Genomic DNA, 19,994 nt, shown 5'->3' with positions numbered 1-19,994 from the left:
CAAATGATGACACCATAGTATATACCAGTTAGGAAGTAATTAACCTCACTGACAACCACTTTACTGTCAAGTGACTGATGACCTTACCAGTTAAGTCCCATAAGCTTTGACACACATTTGAACATTTTGTCAATTGACAATATTTACGCAACCTAAGCTTGAAATGATACTTTGTCCAAAAGCTGTATTCTACCTTTCACAATGAAGACAGCACAGACAATGTAAGTTTACTTTTAACACTATTATGCAGGTGACTGAACATAGAAATCTCCTGCACTGGACTCAGTACTGACAAACAACTTCTCAGACCACAAAATATGTATATGCAAGTCATGACGGCAGCACAAACACTTGTTTTGAGCTATTTAATTACGTGCAGCCAGGATGACAAATAAACAGATATTAAATAGAAAAGTTATCTGATTTCTCTGGATAATATTTATCCCCTAATTATCATCATCTTGTGCAAGGTAATTAGAAGTTACCAATATCCAGATGACCAAGCAAATCACATGAAATGCATACTTAGATGCTAGGATTGTATTCAGCAGTGTAGACAAATGTGGCACATTCAGTCCCACTTCATATTATGGCTTCTGACACGCAATGTAGTTGCACTCCAATTTTACATGATAGAGCATATTTACTTCTGTCCTTTAAACCACTGTGATATCTATTCATATTATAAAATTGTTTAGTGTTAGTAGTAGTAGTAGTAGTAGTAGTAGTAGTAGTAGAGAGGAGTGGAGGGGGGGGGGGGGGGGTTGCTGTAGCTGTAGCTGTAGCAGCAGAGTGATATGTTATTACATGGGAGCATTTATCTTTTTTATCTATTCACAGAAAATGAAAAAATTGGTAACAGCTTACATTTCCAACCAAATCCAGAAAAGGAAAGGGAACTCTTGCTGAATGGAATGATTCTGTGGCCAAGCTGCTTCAGTATATAATTTAAAGGCAAAAATCTGACGCGCAGTAACCTCAAGTTTCTTCATTTGTCTCCGTATATTTCAAGGTATAAACTGTTAATGAATATTTAATCCATAAAAGACTGCATCAAGAAGGTTGTGACAGCTGATAAATATAAATAAAACTGCTTTCTGTGTCAGTAATTTATTTTGCCACTATACATTTCACACTGTCACCTTTAAGAGTAGAATTTTTTAGTTCCATGGCTGGTTTTGGTGAAGAGCACAAATGCCTTTCCAAAGCAGAAGACCAAGTGCAAAGCATATTATGTTTTGCCTTTAGTGGATGATAAAACTATGTTTTTAGAAGTGGCAGTGTTAAAGTAAATAAAAAAACATGAATTTGTGAGTAAACTTTACTCTCACAAATTCATGTCTTTTTTATTTACTTTGATAGGGCCCTTCCTAAAAACACAATTTTACCAGCAGCAAAATATGCAACATAACTTGCCTTGCACTTTGTCTGCCTCTGTAGAAAGGCATCTGTGCTCATCACTAGCACCAGCTATGTAACTAAGCAATACTATACCTGAAGATGATTGAGAGATTCATCAAAATGCATAATGGATAAATTAATAAATGACTCAGGCAGAAAACTGTTTGATTTATATGAACTGCTGAACAATTTCACAGCACAGAACTTTATTTAATCTCAATTTGATACTCACCCTTAATGGAATCTGGACACTACCAACTAGTTCATTATCATGTTTCCCGGTTGATGCTGTCACTGCTATCTCCTTCATTAATTTACGTAGTCCTTTCACACCTTTCACTTCTCCAATCTTCATCATTTTCTCTCTAACTGTCTCTGCAGGATCAAAATCCCTATAAACAAAGGACATAAATTATTTTCTTGCTACGTAATTATGTGGCTGTAACATTGATAAGTAATAGACTTACCATACTTCTACAAATAAAATATCTTCAGATGGATTTTCTACTGGCCTGAAAAATAAAACAAGAAACATCAAGGTCCCATTTCTGCCAAAAAGACATCAGTTATATACTGTAACAGTTTCAAGAAAATAAAAAAAAGAAGACATTACAGATTACAAGTTTACATTAAGTTTTACTATGGGTTGGACATTTTGTTCTAATGCCATAATTTCTTTTTATTCTAAGAGTGCTATATCTACTTACAGAGAAAAATGCTCTTCCCAAACAGGTGACAGTGTTTCAGACTTCACTGAAGTATTGTAGCGGGCAGTGTTGGCTGAATTTAAGTACAATGTGCAAAATGGGTCACAGAGACCTACAACAAAAAAAAAAGTTTCGTTAACTGAGTCTTCTTGTTTTGTCTTCAACTTCTAGGTTTTATTAACTCTTCAACTGAATACTTTAGGTTACTGGAGGTCAGTGATACATTATAAAATCTTAATTAACAACCTGCGTTACTTTTATATTTGTGAAAGTGTTAATAAGACTATTACTATTACAGAATTAATTAAATGCATTGCAATGAAATGACTAGGTTGAAGGGGATGAAATCAATAAAAATTCCATAATGTGAAACAATATCAGTGTAAACCATTGTGGTACTATTAATATGCAGTTTTAATGAACCTGTAGAAACAACAGAACACATCAGTGACCATAAAAGTTTTAGCAAGACCTGATTGCCTATTAGCAAGACCTGGTTGACTAATGGTTGTGGTAAGAAGCAGGAATTTTGTTTCTGGGTCCCATACTGTCATAAATTTTCAAATGTTGCTAAGGGTTTATTACAATTGTGGCACTATTTAATAATCTTATTTTGTGATAAGGAGTAGTTTGTGTAGTTAAGTAATCTGAAGCATGAATGTTCAGTAAAATATTTTGGAACAGGTAAGAATACATCACAATTTGAATGCACTACTGCTCTTAATTGGTCTTACAGTATACTCCATACTAATTTGATTCTAACCAATGCATGTAAATTAACATGCTTTTATTTTTATTTGTGTGATGTAATTGTGGCATCTCCATTCATTTAGCATTTTTGTTTCCTCATTAAACTCGTTGAAATATTTATGGATTCAATATCTTCTCAAACACATTTCAGCATGAAGTACAGGAGAAGAAAAAGGAGATGACAAATGACAACTCAATGGTTGAAAAACCTGAATAATTTAGTGCCTATGAAGGCCTGCATGTAGTTGATTTGTATAAATCAGTTCAGAATTTCCATGGTGTATGTTATTCTTATATCAAACGAGCAAAAATTACTATTACTCTATAAATGAGAGTTATACAGACATCAAAAACAAGAAAATTAAAATTTTCAACAATAGTCTAAGAAAGAGATATTTCAATTCAATTACTGCCGTCGCACTAGGCAATATGCCTCATGACAGGATATTAGATCAAATCTACATTCATCATTCTCATTGAAGAGATGATTGAACACAATGGTATCTCACTATCACTTCCAGCATATTCATTCCTGAAACAGTAACCCAGTAATAGAAAATTGTGAGGAAGACATTGAGACAAGATAAATGATTACTCAGCCATATTCCTGATTCGATGATGATACATTCTGATGTTTATTATAGGACACATTTTCCTGATTTAGAGAGAGAAATGTTTGTTTCAGCAGTACTTACCATTTGCATCCTTTGGTGCTAAATCCTTAGCTTCAATTACTTCAACATTTAGTAAAATGTTTGGAGCCTGAAAGTATAAAAATATGATAAAGAACAGATCTTTTTAGACTATCAGATTTTATAGTTTATACATCTTTATGCATTTACTCACCTCTTTTGACTGTGCTCTCTCTAAAAGATTGGAGTGTCTCTCATTATCTAATTTGAAAGCTTCTTGCAAATAACTTAGCAGAGCATCTCTTTCATCACTTGTGACATCAGAACCCACAGTATGGAGCAGTTCATATAGGATTTCTGAGTAAAGTTCTTCTATCTAGTTAACAAAAAGTAAAGATCTTTGGTTAGACAAACATGAGTACTGTGGTAGTATACATATTGAAGAAAACACTCAACAAATTAAAATATATTGAAATGTTGAAATGCTAGTAAAATTAATTAAGAGTCCAATTTGCCATATTAGCTGTTATATTGTAATCGGTTAAAGACTGGTACAACCAGTTTCATAACATGTGGGTACATCCTCTAATGTATTTAAGGTCTAATTTCTCATGTTGTCTAAGTGGTTTAATGTGTGAGCCAGTGCAATGAAGAACACTAACTGACACAAGCAACAACAGTAATGAAGTGTAATACAATCAGTTGTCACTGATAATTAACATTCAGAGAACACAAGCTCTAGAGGCCCTACTTAAGAGGTGTGATCAAAAAGTGATGCGAATTTTTACATTTGTAAAAGATATATCAAAAAAATTTGCATTAACTTTTGCTTGAAAAATAGAATAAAGTGCAGCACCACATTCAAAATGTTGACCGTACCTTGCGGTGAATCTACCATGAGTAAGAGGAGAGTTTATGAGCGGTATAAACAGGTCAGAGAGGGCTGAAAAGATATTGAAGATGACGACTACCCTGAAGACCCTAGCGTATCAATTACTGACAACAGTGTGGAAGAAGTAAAGAAAATGGCACTGGAAAATCACCATTGTATATATATTTCTGATGTCAGCATATCCTTTGGCTCATGCCAAACAATTTCTCTCTCTCTCTCTCTCTCCCTCCCCCTTTTTTTTTTGCATGAAGTGTGTAGTAGAAAAGTTAGTTCCAAAAGTGTTCAATTTTGATCAGACACAACACCATGTGTATGTCGCTCAGGAATTGCTGAATGAAATCAACAATGATCCAGAACTTCTGAAGAAGGTTGTAACAGGTAACAAAACATGGATATATGGGTATGACATTGAAACTAAGGCCCAATTGTATCAATGGACACTGCCTGAAGAGCCAAAACTGGAAAAAATTCAACAAGTCTGATCAGAACTAACCCAGGAATATAGGTTGGGGAATGCCGTGCTCAATTCTATTTAGGTGATATGTGATGGCCTTTGCAGGTAAGATTGGAAGTAATTCAATGGTAACATGAATTTACAAATGTATCAAGTGTCCTACACTACCACACTTTACAACATAAATTTTGTTTGTTTCATGGGTACCATCTAAGCATAAGACAAGAATAGTGGCAGTAACAGTGAATAAAATAGAGCATGGCATTCCCCAACCTGTATTCCTAGTTTGGCCCATAGAAATGACTGTTTTGGGACTGACAATATCAGCTTTAGACTGTAAAATAAATGCTTAAAAATTTTCACAAAAGTGGAAGAAAAACAGTTCCTGGCTGTATTACTTCTGGATAAAATATTTATTATGGCTTAACTACCAAAACCACATAAATTATGGCATGTAAATTTTCTAAGGGAGATGGAAAATCTGTATCAAAGAACTGAGAAAGGGGGAATATAGTAGGGCTAGAATAGCTCAAGGCATTCATAAAACAAAAGACATGTTCACAACTTACAAAAGAACAGACAAGTATATCAAAAGCCACTAGCTTTACAGAGGCAAATGTGAAAGTGTTGTTTGAAGATTGGATTTTCCTTAAAGAAAATACAAGTTTGACCCACAAGACAGATACATTCTGGATGATACAGCAGCAACCATTGTGCAGAAGCCACGAAAAGTATTGGTTAGTATGGGCTGTAGAGCAGTTGGATAAGCCACATCTGTTGATAATTGTTGCTGTGTCCATGTTGCTTGTGTTTCCTAAGGTGCACTTTGAAAGACCATGTGCTACACAGTGTCTCACCTGTCTTTGTGGGTGGAGCCATAGTCTTAGTCTGGTTGAACAGCAAATTACTTGTACAAGTTGTTCTGCACTTTGTCAAACATTAAATGTTGGCACATGATTCTGGACATTCATGGAAGCCACACAATCTTAGCAGCATTATCATATTCTAAAGACAATGGTAATACTTTGCTGACTCTGCCATCTCACACAAGACATGCTACATTCCTCTTGATTTGAGAGCTCTGCTTATTTCAAGAAATTCCATAATAAAGGACAATATGATCTTCTGGAGGCACAGAGTTATTGATGATGTTGGCTGACTAGCTCACAGAGCATTCCCTCTTATCTCCACCAACCAAAAAGGGCATATGGTAGTGGATAACTGAACACAGATTTTTTGGACCTGAAGACTGTCAGCCGCCCATTTGTGTAACTGACATTTGCTAACTGAATCTAAAGGAAGGTCTGATTTGTCACATACTTCCACTTTTGATGTTTATGACCATGGAATAACTACAAGTCTCAATGTTTCTTAACCTAGTTAAGCAGTCAAAGGCAGTTGCAAAAGAACTGAGGCAATATACACAAAAGACATTCAGCTTCATTCCAAAACTCCTTTTCCAAGAGGAAAAACTAACAAAACTAAATCAATGATTCTGCCACACACCCATCAAAAACAGTCTTGAAGAAGAATCTTGGTTAGCAGAAGAAATTTTATTGAAGAAATACACTGAAGCACCAAAGAAATTGGTACAGGCATGTGCAGTCAAATACAGAGACATGTAAACAGGCAGAATACGGTTCTGCGGTTGGCAACCCCTACATAAGACAATGAGCGTCTGCCACAGTTGTTCGATTGGTTACTGCTGCTACAATGGCAAGTTATCAAGATTTAAGTGAGTTTGAAGATGGTATTATAGTTGGTGCACAAACGATGTGCGACAGCATCTCCGAGGTAGTGATGAAGTGGAGATTTTCCCATACAACCATTTCAAGAGTGTACCATGAATATCAGGAATCTGGGAAAACATTAAATCACCAACATAGCTGCAGATGGAAGAAGATCCTTCAAGAATGGGACCAATGATCACTGAAGAGATGAATGTTGAAAATTAGGTGGATCGATCAGGTAAGGAATGAGTTGGTTCTGCGCACAATTGGAGAGGAAAGGAATATGTGGAAAACACTGAGAAGGAGAAGGGACAGGATGATAGAGCATCTGTTAAGACATCAGGGAATGACTTCCATTGAACTAGAGGAAGCTGTAGAGGGCAAAAACTGTAGAGGAAGGCAGAGACTGGAATACATCCAGCAAATAACTGAGGATGTAGGTTGCAAGTGCTACTTGGAGATAAAGAGGTTGGCACAGGAGAGGAATTCATGGTGGGCTGCATCAAATCAGTCAGAAGACTGATGACAAAAAAGAAAAAGAAAAATTGTAAAGCACACAGAGGATGCAGGAGTTCTGAGCAAATACATTTGTTGTTTATGGTTAATGCTAAACATGCCATATTGATAAAACATGAATACAGTAATGATATACTGAAGAGCCAAAGCAACTGGTCGAACTGCTCTAATACCATGTAGGGACCCTGCAAGCACACAGAAGTGCCACAACATGACATGGCATGGATTCGACTAATGCCTGAAGTAGTGCTGGAGGGAACTGACATCATGAATCCTGCATGGCTGTCCATAAACCCATAACAGTACGAGGTGGTGGAGTTCACTTCTGAACAGCACATAGCAAGGCATCCCAGATATGCTTAATAATGTTCATGTCTGGTGAGTTTGGTGGACAGCACAAGTGTTTAAACTCTGAAAAATGTTCCTGGAGCCACTCTGTAGCAATTCCCAACGTGTGGGGTGTCACATTGTGCTCCTGGATTTGCCAACATCTGTCAGAATGTACAATGGACAAAATTTGCACGCTGACACTTATTGATGGTTCAAATGGCTCTGAGCACTATGGGACTCAACTGCTGTGGTCATCAGTCCCCTAGAACTTAGAACTACTTGAACCTAACTAACCTAAGGACATCACACACATCCATGCCCGAGGCATGATTCGAACCTGCGACCGTAGCAGTCGCACAGTTCCGGACTGTGCACCTAGAACCACGAGACCACCGCGGCCGGCCTTATTGATGGCCCAGCATTGAAATCTACAGCAATATGTGGAAAGGTTTCACTTCTGTCATGTTGGGCGATTCTCTTCAGTCGTTGTTGGTCTGGTTCTTACAGGATCTTTTTCCAGCTGCAGTGATTGGAGATTTGATATTTTACCAGATTACTCATATTCATAGTACACTCGTGAAATGGTCGTATAGGAAAATCTCCACTTCATCACTACCTCGGAGATGCTGTGTCCCATCGCTCAAGCGTCGACTATAATAGCACGTTCAGACTCGGTTATATTTTGATAATCTGCCATTTTAGCAGCAGTAATGGATCTAACAATGGTGCCAGACACTTCTTGTCTTATATAGGTGCTGCCAACTGCAGCACTCTATTCTACCTATTTACATATCTCTGTATTTCAATAAGCATGCCTACAAAAATTTCTTTGGCACTTCTATGCACATTCCAACATAACTTCATCAGTGGCTTTTAATCAAATGGTTGTGAATTAGGAATGTACTAACTTAAATTGTATTGATTAGAAGTACCAGTTATAATTACTATTAGTAAATGATTATTGTTGGAGAAGCCTATAGAAGAATTTTTTTGTTTTGTTTGGGGTCCCGCACCTTGGCCAGTAAAAACAGAATTCTTATGGGATCATTTTTTTGTTGTTGTTGATCCATCCATCATAAGCTAACTTTTCAAAACCTATACATGAACCATCTGCATAAACGTTGGACCTGGTGATTTAGTGATAGAGTGCATGCATGGAAATCAAGAAGTCATGGGATCAAATCTTGGTTGGACCAAGAATTTTTCAGCCTTCATTTTAACCTAGTATTCACCTCTCAACCATGTGTGGAATCAACTACAACATGTCGTTTAGATTGTGCATTAAACGTGGTCCCTTTCCATCACTAAATGAAAGGGGTAGTTTAGGAACATGCAAATGACTGAAGTGGCCTCCAGAGAAAAAAGAAAAAAAAAAATCTTCCACCAGGCCACTGAGCCAGACAGAAGTAATAACAATAATAATAATAATAATAATAATAATAATAATAATAGTATCATCATCAATATACATAATTAAGTTTGTACAGAACCCTTAGAGCATGAGTCCTACTTGTATGTGTCTGGTTTTTTGTTATGAATGTCCAAGTCACAATCCAGCTGAAACGGATTTTTGGAGCAACAAATATTAGTACTCACCGAACACTAACATTTTGTCACTGACTAAGTGTACTGATTACTGCATGTCAAATTATTCTGCTTCTTACCAGTGACTTTCTCCACAGATGGCAACTAAATGTACTGACACTGATGTCTTAATTGGCAGGAGCAGCATTTAAATTCTAGTACACACACATTGTGATTAGGTTCACTATGGTTTTCCTAAATTGATAGTACTTGTGCTCTGATTCTGATTACCTCATTATAGACAGGTTATGAAAGCCTTAAATAACATCCTTCCATCAAACTTATGTCCGACATACCCACTTGCTGGCTTAACCATTACGTATCTAGATGCCATATAGTGTACAGTTTCATCGTAGTGTAGGAGAATCTACTTACAGAAATTGAGACTAATGAGAGATGTTTGTCTTTTATGACTGGAATTTCTGTGAACTGTAATGCACTAGAGCAGCAGTTGTGGAGCAAATGGATAATATGATGGACTACCACATACAGAGTTTTAAAAATCTTTATGTTATGGAATATAATGAGAGATTAGGTAGGAATTTTATTCCTTACCTTTTCATCACAATAAAAAAGATTTAGTTGCAGAAAGATACCATATTGTGTTAGTATAATCCATCACTAGCTGTTATGAGCCCTGCATGTCCTTACGTAACTTTTTGAACAGATGCACTGGTACCACCTATGTGAAAAGGTGTTGGTGTTTACAAAAAAAGCTTATGCTAAAAATGAAAAGGACCCAGAAACTGGTGATTATATCCGGCACTGATTACTCAAAAGGACATGTTAGCAGCTACAAGATTATAGCCACGCTTCAAGAACTTGACAGCCACAGACAATACAGGATGTATATAAAAATCTGCACCTCTAGCACAGACTGTTTCTCAGTATCTTACGATTATAAAGGAAAGCAGTTATCGCACTTGTGAAATTTAGCAGTGCATGATTGAAAGAAGACTAGTCAATCTCATCATCTCTATTTTAAGAGATTCCAACTTCTATTGTTTTAAAGCTTCTTACCAGCCAGTGTTTTTGGATCCCTGTATATTCCCTTCCCCTGCAATATTCTCATTAGAACCTAAGTGCTATGTTAGACAGCAAGTGAAAGTACTCATTTGGGATAAGAGGCTGTTGTTTCTCTGCCCTTTTTAGAATACTGTATAATGATTCCTGTAGTGAAAGTATTGTACTATTCACAATAATAACTGTACATAAGATAAAGCCTGCATTGTGTGCAGATGTTTGCCACAAGACTATGACAGAATAAACACCTATAAAATGGTCGAGACTTTGCTGCCTTGGAAAGACAAGTTGGCCCTACTGTTTTCAGGATGACATCAAATGTGGAATTTCTGTTGCCATCACCACCACTGGAAGCTGAGAATAATCATATTTCTGGAAATATGAGTATTGATCTGATACGTAACTGGACGTATTGGTCAATCTGACAGCAAGATGGTTCAGTGGTTAATGCACTTGCGTAGCAGTCAGGAGGATGGTGGTTCAAATTATCATTCAGTCATCCAGATTAATGTTTCTTGTAGTTTTCTTAATTTCTGTAAGACAAATGCCATAACAGTTCTCTGAAAAGGACACTGCCAATATTATTTCCCAACATGAGCTTGATCTCTGTCTCACTGAAATCACTGATAAAGCATACCCTAATCTTTCACTGTTTTATGCTGTTAGGAACATACATTCATTATGAACACAAATATCTGAATAATGCAGTTCTCCATGACTGTTCTGTTGAAACAATGGTGACTGTGTTTAATGATTCCTAATCATACAATGCCCAGTCAGTTTCAATGATTGGCATTTAAATTCAATGGACTGAACAGCAGACTACTATACAGCAGTAATCCCATTGATAATAAAACAACCCTCAAATTCACAAATGGCAAGTGATTTCATTTCCCATGAAACAAGTCTCTATTAAAACATACAAAAGAAAATACTTAGACAATTTACAATTTCAACAGGGTCTTTCCCTTGGTGCTGTGGCATTGTACATCCAGAGAAGTGGTATGTGCTTGGGTCACTCAGATGAAGGAGTACTGCATCCAAATGTCAGATTTTCAGTCCCAATGAAACTGACAGTGTGACCTTTTCACAAACACTAACACATTAACATCTGTGAATATTGTAACATCTTGAGATAATGGCCTGAATGAAATCAAACTCTGCGGATATGTAGAATAGTGTACCTGTAATATACAGTTAAAATTGTGGTGAAATGGCATCCTCTTACTCCCAGCAGTGCCATACTCTTCAGTGAGAACCCTAGGATGTTATGGAAAGACAAAATCAGATGCCAATATGCCTGCATGGAGCAGAATCTCTCAGAGAAATGAGTTTGTCATACATCAATGTTTCATGTTGTATAGCACTCACTGCTATGACACTGATACATGTGTGTAACCAGTGGGCAGAAGAGCAAAAAACATAATGTCAAGCAGACATTGGACCTTACAATATGACCACCATATGTGATCACCATCCTGACTTCATGACAATGATGAACCATGCAGCTTCATCCACAGTGTAGTGAAATGCTGCAAGGGGGTGTGGAACTATCTCCACAGACAGTTCAATATTGTCTGCTAAAGGAGGCACTGGTGGCACACAAATGCCTTTGCTGGCTTGTTGACCAATTAGCTTTTATTCCGCTTCAGTCTAACTTAAAGTGATGGCAATACATGTCTTCTGTGATCACAATTTGGCTGCCTGAATTTGTTGAGTGGTGTGTCAGGCAGAAGCTAAGTGTGATGGTTTGGGTAAAACAAATACTTTTGTCTTCCATGCAGTTACGAGATATTTTAACAGCGACCACTGAGCTAGTGAGGCTTCATGCCAGAGATACTGTCCCTTCTTCAAAGAAATCAATATGCCATATTTCAGGAGAACAATGGACAGACTCATGTGGTGAGAAATGCAGAAACCTTTTTGAGGAGTACTGCTGGAGCTTACTCCTTCGGCCTGGATGTCCCCTTGACATGGCGACGTATACAGGATATGGTTGGTGAGCAACTCATTAGTCACAGTCTTTCATCAAGAACTCTTGCTTTGTAGGACATAATACAAACAATAAGAGGGCGATTCCACAGAAATGTGTGGCCTCACACTGTAATGGATACTCAAAATTGGAGATAATGGGTAGTTTTGTAATCCCAATCTTAATCCTAATAACATGTAAATTGTCTTTTATCTAATTTGTTGTATAAAGAGCATTTCTGTCACATGCATACTTCTTGGTGTTTTGATTTTCACAAATATTTGTATATTTCCTCTGCAAAGCTGGCAGATGCAGATGAAAATAGATTAGTAGATGGGAAGAGACTAAGTGTTATGAGTACCATAAAACACAGATAAATTGTTACTTTATAGCGGAGCAACGAGTCAAAATTGTGTGCCACACCGAAAGTCGAAGTTGACTCCCCGCTGTCCTCTTCTCCCACCCAAAGGAGTTTGGATGACATGAAGGGAAAGGAATGGCAAACTGGAGCTTTAAGTCGCTACTGATGTGTGATGGGATGATGGTAGTGCTAAACACTGTCTGTAAACAGCAGAGATCCAGCTATGAATCACAGTCCTGCACACAATTTCAAGTGGGCACAAATGATTGCATTCGAGAACTTAATTCTCTTATCTTGGAATAAACACTTCTGGCTTTAAGCAGCTTGCCAGCATTCAGACAGAAGCTTCTTAATCAACTTTTCATAAAATTCTTGTGTGCTATTATGAGTAATCGATAGGGGTACCGTTAGAACAAGAGGATGAAGATAAGGGGAGATGTAGTACTTTTATTATCACCCTCCTCCCTCCCTCCCTCTCTCTCTCTCTCTCTCTCTCTCTCTCTCTCTCTCTCTCTCTCTCTCTCTCTCTCTCTGTCTCTCTCTCTCTCTCTCTCTCTCTCTCTCTCTCAAACAAGGGCGTCCATGAGATAGATAGTAGGAGGGAAGGAGCCAAGACCTGGGAGTATGGAGAATTATTAGGAGTTCCATTTCTAACCTCATTAAAAATCTGCATAATACCTATTTCTTCAGTTATTTTCTTCAAAAAAGTAGCAACTCGCTACACTGTATTTTTTTCCTTTTACTAAAAGCTAGGGCGATGGGGGGAGCTGTACATGGCCTGCACTTGCCCCCGTGTATGGACTCCTCTCTCTCTAATCCACTAGTCAAGCCAGAATATCCAAATCACTTGTAGAACTTGAGTTAACAAGAGATTTCAAAGGACTTCAAGCAAAGCTTTTTTCACTTTTTGGCAGGTAACGAAATGTTTGTTTGACTTAGTCTCACTGCAGTATATCTGGAAGACATAGGAAGTTGGCGATACAGAGGAACTAACAAGGCAATTGATTGATGAAATATTTATGAATCTAGTGAAGGGGATGAGATATGAGTAAAGGATGTTTCAGCTACTATCAGTACTGCAATACACTGCATTATAAGACAGGCCGCTCTTTTCAGTGCCAGTCGATCACAGGATGGAAGAGGGAGTATGTTAGCAGCTTCCTCTGTTATTCCTTCAGATTCTTCTGTACTATGAAACAATTTCGTCCGCACCCCTCCACCCCAAAACATTACAGCTTTAACAAATCGTCAGAAAATCTGGTGTGGAATCATTGAAAGAGAGGAGGGTAATAATAAATTACTTCAAAAAATCAATACTAAGACAAATAGCTGATATTTTAATTCAGATTCAAAAAACTTTTGAGGAATAGGTCTTGAGGTTGAAATAATATGAGTTTGGGGAACATACCTTTACTTGTGGTACGTGACAGCACTGCAACTGTAAGCGCTTTTTAGTTTACGTCACCAATCGAGAAGTAGAAATAAAAATGCTGGTCCCACGACTTGAAGCAGCTGAGCTCGATTGGAAAATATCGAAACAACATCAGTCTATGTTATCTCCTGTTCCTTGTTATTTTTGCTGTGAATGTAGCCCACAATAAAGATCGCTGTTATTTCTCTGACACGGGCTACAGAAAGATGTGTCCGAAGTTTCAAACATTTTTTTGTAAATGCCACAGTTCGAGCTATCGGAGACATCAAAATCTTCGTTTCCACCGTGTTTGTTGATTTGTGAGCCTCGACGTTTAAACAGCGAATAATAATAATAATAATAATAATAATAATAATAAGATGATGATGATGATGAAGGCCGTAGTGATCAGTCAGGTATTTGGCTAGGGATTTAATTTAATTTGCTTGTAAGTTCTCTTTGTTTTTACTTCCATTAGCTGCAAATGAAGCATAAAAAGTTTAAATGATTTCAATAAAATTTTCTGTTGTCTTAAAGTTCAATTTTTTTGATCTAGCAAATGTCTAAACATAATCACGTGCTGATCTCTGTGTTTGACAAGTAGGCTGGTGGATACATTCATTTTTGCGTCATGTTTATCCACAATACTTAAGACGACACTGTTCAAAATCCAGAACAATTTTGTGCCTGAAAGGTTGACAGAACAGTTACAAGCTGTCAGCAGCTGCTAAAAGCTCGTTTCATTAAGTTTCGCTAATCTCTCTATATTAGACGCAAACGAAAAACATGGTTATCAAAGTATAAAACAAATTAATAATAAAAAGCTAATGGCTATTGAAGTCCGATTCGGCAAACTGGAATTAACTGTAGCCTCATAAATGGTGACAAAGTCTTCATAATTAGAACCGAATTCGAACACTGCATATTCCGAGAAGTGGGTCTGGCTATTAATGAATTAGTTGAGTAGCGAAAGTAATGTTTCCTATTTCTTTCTGTCCCTGGTCAGGCAAATGGTATATTTTCCAGCTTCTACTTATTACCAGGTCGTCATGAGAAGATACGCTCAAAAAGAAATAAATGGGGGGGGGGGGGGGGGAGGTAGTAAAGACTAAGAAATTAAATTACAAATCTCTTTTACGAACACACCTATAAGTACACTACATTAATGGTGTAGAGAAGTTACTTTTATTTGCTATTTCATTTCCTAGTATTTTACTACGCAGTTTTCTTTGTTTTTAAACTGATCCTGTCGAGATGACGTGGTAATAGGTCGGAAGCAGTAATGATGTCACTTGTGTGACCTTAGGCTGAAATATACAAGGTGGTTCCTTGATGATATTGCAAGCTTTCAGGGATGATGAAGGCTAAACGTATCAATTTGAGGTAAGGGACCCTAGACCCAAAGCTACCTAGTCTAAAGTTTTAAGAGAAAATTGTTCTGATACCTCTGACAGTGGAATACCTGTACGGTTGTTGCTAAGATTGAAGGGTACGCAACTTTGAGGTGGTAGTATGGACAAAAACATGAAACATATCTGTTCTTCTGAGAAAGTTTAGTAGCGGGACTTTGAATTTTGACGCGCTACACTCGTTCTCTCAGATATAAATTATACCGTCGCAGCGGTATGAGCGCTCGACGGCAGAGAAAATACTAAAATTGTAACCTTTTTTTTGTTTTCTATCCGTCTTTTGTCTCTTGAGAGCCGAAGCTTAATTCAGACGTAAAAACTTATTAGCTAGTCTCGGTCGGCTTGAGACGAAAAAACTCATTGATGTGCAGACGTGTTGTGAAAGTTTGTATGAAATTTGGAGGTTGAAAGCAGCAACGTAAAATATATTGCATTCAACACCAAGATGGTTTTAGTTTGTATACATTATTAATTCCTGGACAATGAATATTTATTGCAAGATTTCGGAGCAGCTAAGACTTTTCACGCAGAATTGAAGCAGGAGATTTTTGAAGACCTGGACGTCGCACGCGAGAAGACATGTTAACATGGTAAAGGATGAACTGTTATCTACGCCATTTCCCTCTGTTAGTCACATTTGTTATTCTCTGTTTTTTTTCCAAATAATTTTTTTTTGTGGAAATTGGTTTGACTTTCGCTCAGAAACGCCACAAGGACCAACCCAACAATAACTTTTATGTAATACGAAGTCCGATTTGCATTTCATTCTTTCCCTTTTTTCGCGGTCATTAACGATTTTAAAACCCCCTTTGTATTCACCATTTCTTCCCACATTTCCAACCTTTTCTTCTCTTTCTTTTTTATTAACCAATACAGTTTCCGTACCTTTTGATATATGCATTTAGAACCCGCTTATTTGCAGAACTTTTTTTTCTTGTTTTGGTCCACGCTACCGCCTCTGAAGATAGCCTACCCTGCAGTCTTAGCAACAACAGTATACCGGTACATGTGTTCCACTGTCAGAGGTATTAGAATGATTTTCGCTTACAATTTTCGACCTGGTCGTTTCCGGACCATCGTTCCTTGCCTTCAATTGATACATTTACCCTTCTCCATCGTCATTGACAATTTGTATCATCATCACGGGGCCACCCTGTGCAACACAAAAAATTACAGTAAGGTCACTGTGTTTCTCTAAGGCAGTACGCGTAGGCTTTGTAATGTCAGTCCCGTTGTCCCGCGACCACTCACAGCACGCGCTATTCCTTCCCACTCACTGTCATGGTTTCGAGGTATATGGTGGCCTGCCTCTTGAGGAATTCCTTCTTGACGCCCCTGAAGATGTTGCGGCGGCGAGGCGGCCGCACGGCCGGCAGCGCCGCGTCGGCCCCGACCAGCATGTCTCCGGCAGGCGGTCAGCCCAGCAGCGGCAGCGGCGGCTCCAGCAGCCGTAGTCGCCGCGCAGCAGCGGCGCCGGCACACTGGCCACGAGGGGGCATGCGCGCCGACCAACCCTGCCTGCCCTTCCCTCCTCTGCCCTTCCCTTCCCTTCCGGCGCCTTATTTATAGCTGCGCCCACTTTACGAAACAAGCGACGCGCTAAATTATTACTTTTTTCTTCCGGCGCCGAGAGGTGGCGAAAAACCAGCCCCCGAGTGTACACACGCGGCAGTGTATCGCTGCGGCCCCGCCGTGGAGCGGCCGGCGAGCCGCGATAGACTGAGCGCTCCTACACACACACACACTGCCGGCGACGGGTTTGCCAAATACTATTTCTGTTGGGGGGCCGGGCGTCGAGCGCTGCCCCGTGCTGGCAGCCACCAGACACTCGGTGCATCCGCTACCTGGGCCAAGGCTGGACACCGGCCGCAGTCCTCCGTCTCACATTCCGAGTACACGCCTGACCGGAAACTAAGCGTGACCGCCTCTCTGCCATGGATGCCTCTAAACCCCAATTAACTCTCATCCAGCTGGGGCTCGTAGATAACGGCTCTGACGATTAGCCACCCCAAAATCTATTAAAATATATTTTTGAACAACACGAGGGGGCGTTCAACAAGTAGCATCTACATCTACATCCATACTCCGCAAGCCACCTGACGGTGTGTGGCGGAGGGTACCCTGAGTACCTCTATCGGTTCTCCCTTCTATTCCAGTCTCGTATTGTTCGTGGAAAGAAGGATTGTCGGTATGCTTCTGTGTGGGCTCTAATCTCTCTGATTTTATCCTCATGGTCTCTTCGCGAGATATACGTAGGAGGGAGCAATATACTGATTGACTCTTCGGTGAAGGCATGTTCCCGAAACTTTAACAAAAGCCCGTACCGAGCTACTGAGCGTCTCTCCTGCAGAGTCTTCCACTGGAGTTCCTATTATCTTCGTAACGCTTTCGCGATTACTAAATGAACCTGTAACGAAGCGCGCTGCTCTCCGTTGGATCTTCTCTATCTCTTCTATCAACCCTATCTGGTACGGATCCCACACTGCTGAGCTGTATTCAAGCAGTGGGCGAACAAGCGTACTGTAACCTACTTCCTTTGTTTTCGGATTGCATTTCCTTAGGATTCTTCCAATGAATCTCAGTCTGGCGTCTGCTTTACCGACGATCAACTTTATATGATCATTCCATTTCAAATCACTCCTAATGCGTACTCTCAGATAATTTATGGGATTAACTGCTTCCAGTTGCTGACCTGCTATTTTGTAGCTAAATGATAAGGGATCTATCTTTCTATGTATTCGCAGCACATTACATTTGTCTACAGTGAGATTCAATTGCCATTCCCTGCAGCATGCGTCAATTCGCTGCAGATCCTCCTGCATTTTAGTACAATTTCCCATTCTTACAACCTCTGGATTCACCATAGCATCATCTGCAAAAAGCCTCAGTGAACTTCCGATGTCATCCACAAGACCATTTATGTATATTGTGAATAGCAACGGTCCCATGACACTCCCCTGCGGCACACCCGAAATCACTCTTACTTCGAAAGACACCTCTCCATTGAGAATGACTCATTTTATTCAGTATCTCAATACACCCCCACTCTTTTGGCTACAAAACCCCGTTCAAAAAGACGGTCTTATGTCACCTTACTATGAAAGCCTTATGCCCGCCTACTACCACTATACTGATCGACGTCGGAGCTGAAGTACTGCTGCATCATTAACCTCCCCAGGACTCACGTATTACTTCCTGAGGAGTGCATCCTTCGTGGAGTCAAAGAGGTGGAAGCGGGAAGGTGCGAGATCTGGGCCGTAGGGTAGATGAGGATGAACAGTCCAATGAAGTTTTATGAGCTCCCCTCGGGTGCGCAGACATTTATGAGGTCTTGTGTTGTCATAGAGGAGAAGCAACCCGTTTGCTTTTTTGTGGCGACGAACACACTAACATCGTTTCTCCAATTTCCTGAGAGCAGCACAATACACTTCAGTGTTGATCGTTACTCCATGAGGGAGGTCATCAAACAGAATAAACCCTTCAGAGTCCCTGAAGACCTTCGACATCACTTTACTGGTTGAGTGTACAGCTCTGAACTTTTTTTTTCTTTCTTTCTTTCTTCGGAGGAAAGGTAGTGTGGTGCCACCCCGTTTTGTTTCCTCTTCGGATGAGGAACCCACGTTTCATCGCCTGTAACGATGTTCGACAAAAAATGCCCAACGACTCATTACGGTTCTGTTTACTGCAATAACTCCGTAGACATTCTGCAAGTGCCTATGTAACTCTGCGATGCTCTGGTTTTCCTCCAAAAGAAACTCAGTGTCAGCTCTCTGCTTGGGACGCACCTCCTTCACATAGCAGATGTTCCACAACAAATTCCACATTTTTTCAACCGAAACTGGCCTAGAAAAAAATGTGTTGGCATTAAATATTGAACACCCCAGGTATACTACAGAATTTAAATTATCAGGAAGAATTTCGAATATTTACTACGTGGACTTAAATAAGGGCAGTCAACGTTTCTACAACTGTTGATACAGAGTTAAGTTTTTCGAACAGGTTATGCACTTACGGCGCCTTCAAATGCGCGTTAGGTCCATATAACAGTGGTTTAGGGGCGTGGCTTTTTACAGGCTCCCACGAGGCTAAAAAAAATATGACCTTAAGGGGTTTTACTACCACTCACAGGGTTTTCACGTTTCGCTGCTTACAACGCAGGACAATTAACAGAGTGACTGATCCTTCACTCTCGAATCCTTATCTCTGCATCTCTATTATGCTGTAATGCGTCATTAATACAGGCGTAATATTAATATTTTGATAGTAGCAACGATGTCTTTTTGTTCCTTGTAGTGGTAATTCTACCCCATGTACTAAAGATGTGATAAGTTTGTACAGTGCACATCTCCTTAGAGTGTACAGAAAGGCAGTGGAGTATTGCCACTTAGTGACAGTTTCAGCAACGGTTAGATTAAATAAGGGCGCAGAACATGTTTTCAAATGCTAAACAGTGCTTTGTTTGAAAACAATATTTGCTTGATAAAGTGCGTTCTTTCTGTTGTTTGAGGTACATTTTGACGGCATTTCAGCATGGGACTGTTCAAGCTGGTGGAGGCTCTGTAATTGTGTGGGGCGCGTGCAGTTGTAGTAGTATGGGACCGGTGATACATCCAGATACGACTCCGACAGGTGACAGGGACGTAAGCATCCTGTCTGATCACCTGCATCCATTCATATCCATTGTGCATTCCGACGGACTTGACAATTCCCGCAGGACAGTGTGACACTCCACACGTCCACAAATGGTACAGAGTGGTCCAAGGAACACGCTTCTGAATTTGAACAATTCCGTTGTCCACTAAACTCCCCAGACATGAACGTT

General features: G+C 39.4%; 1 protein-coding gene across 10 annotated transcripts in view; it reads right to left on the bottom strand.

Moving 5' to 3' along the window:
• Window positions 1–19,994, bottom strand: part of LOC126365509 (protein unc-13 homolog 4B) — a 450,988-nt gene that overhangs the window by 42,941 nt on the left and 388,053 nt on the right. For 8 of the 10 annotated variants that reach the window (XM_050008155.1, XM_050008152.1, XM_050008151.1 and 5 more), the window contains 5 exons: window positions 3,705–3,866; window positions 3,554–3,620; window positions 2,109–2,220; window positions 1,869–1,913; window positions 1,634–1,793 (listed from right to left, as the gene is read on the bottom strand). In XM_050008155.1, coding sequence (XP_049864112.1) covers window positions 1,634–1,793; window positions 1,869–1,913; window positions 2,109–2,220; window positions 3,554–3,620; window positions 3,705–3,866 — 546 coding nt within the window. Of the gene's footprint in view, window positions 1–1,633; window positions 1,794–1,868; window positions 1,914–2,108; window positions 2,221–3,553; window positions 3,621–3,704; window positions 3,867–16,449; window positions 16,895–19,994 lie in introns of those variants that run through there. The other 2 variants (XM_050008161.1, XM_050008160.1) reach the window with 2 other exon arrangements.

This window comes from Schistocerca gregaria, chromosome 1 (assembly GCF_023897955.1).
Source record: "Schistocerca gregaria isolate iqSchGreg1 chromosome 1, iqSchGreg1.2, whole genome shotgun sequence".
Lineage (NCBI taxonomy): Eukaryota > Metazoa > Arthropoda > Insecta > Orthoptera > Acrididae > Schistocerca > Schistocerca gregaria.
This window is presented reverse-complemented; position numbering and strand designations above follow the sequence as displayed.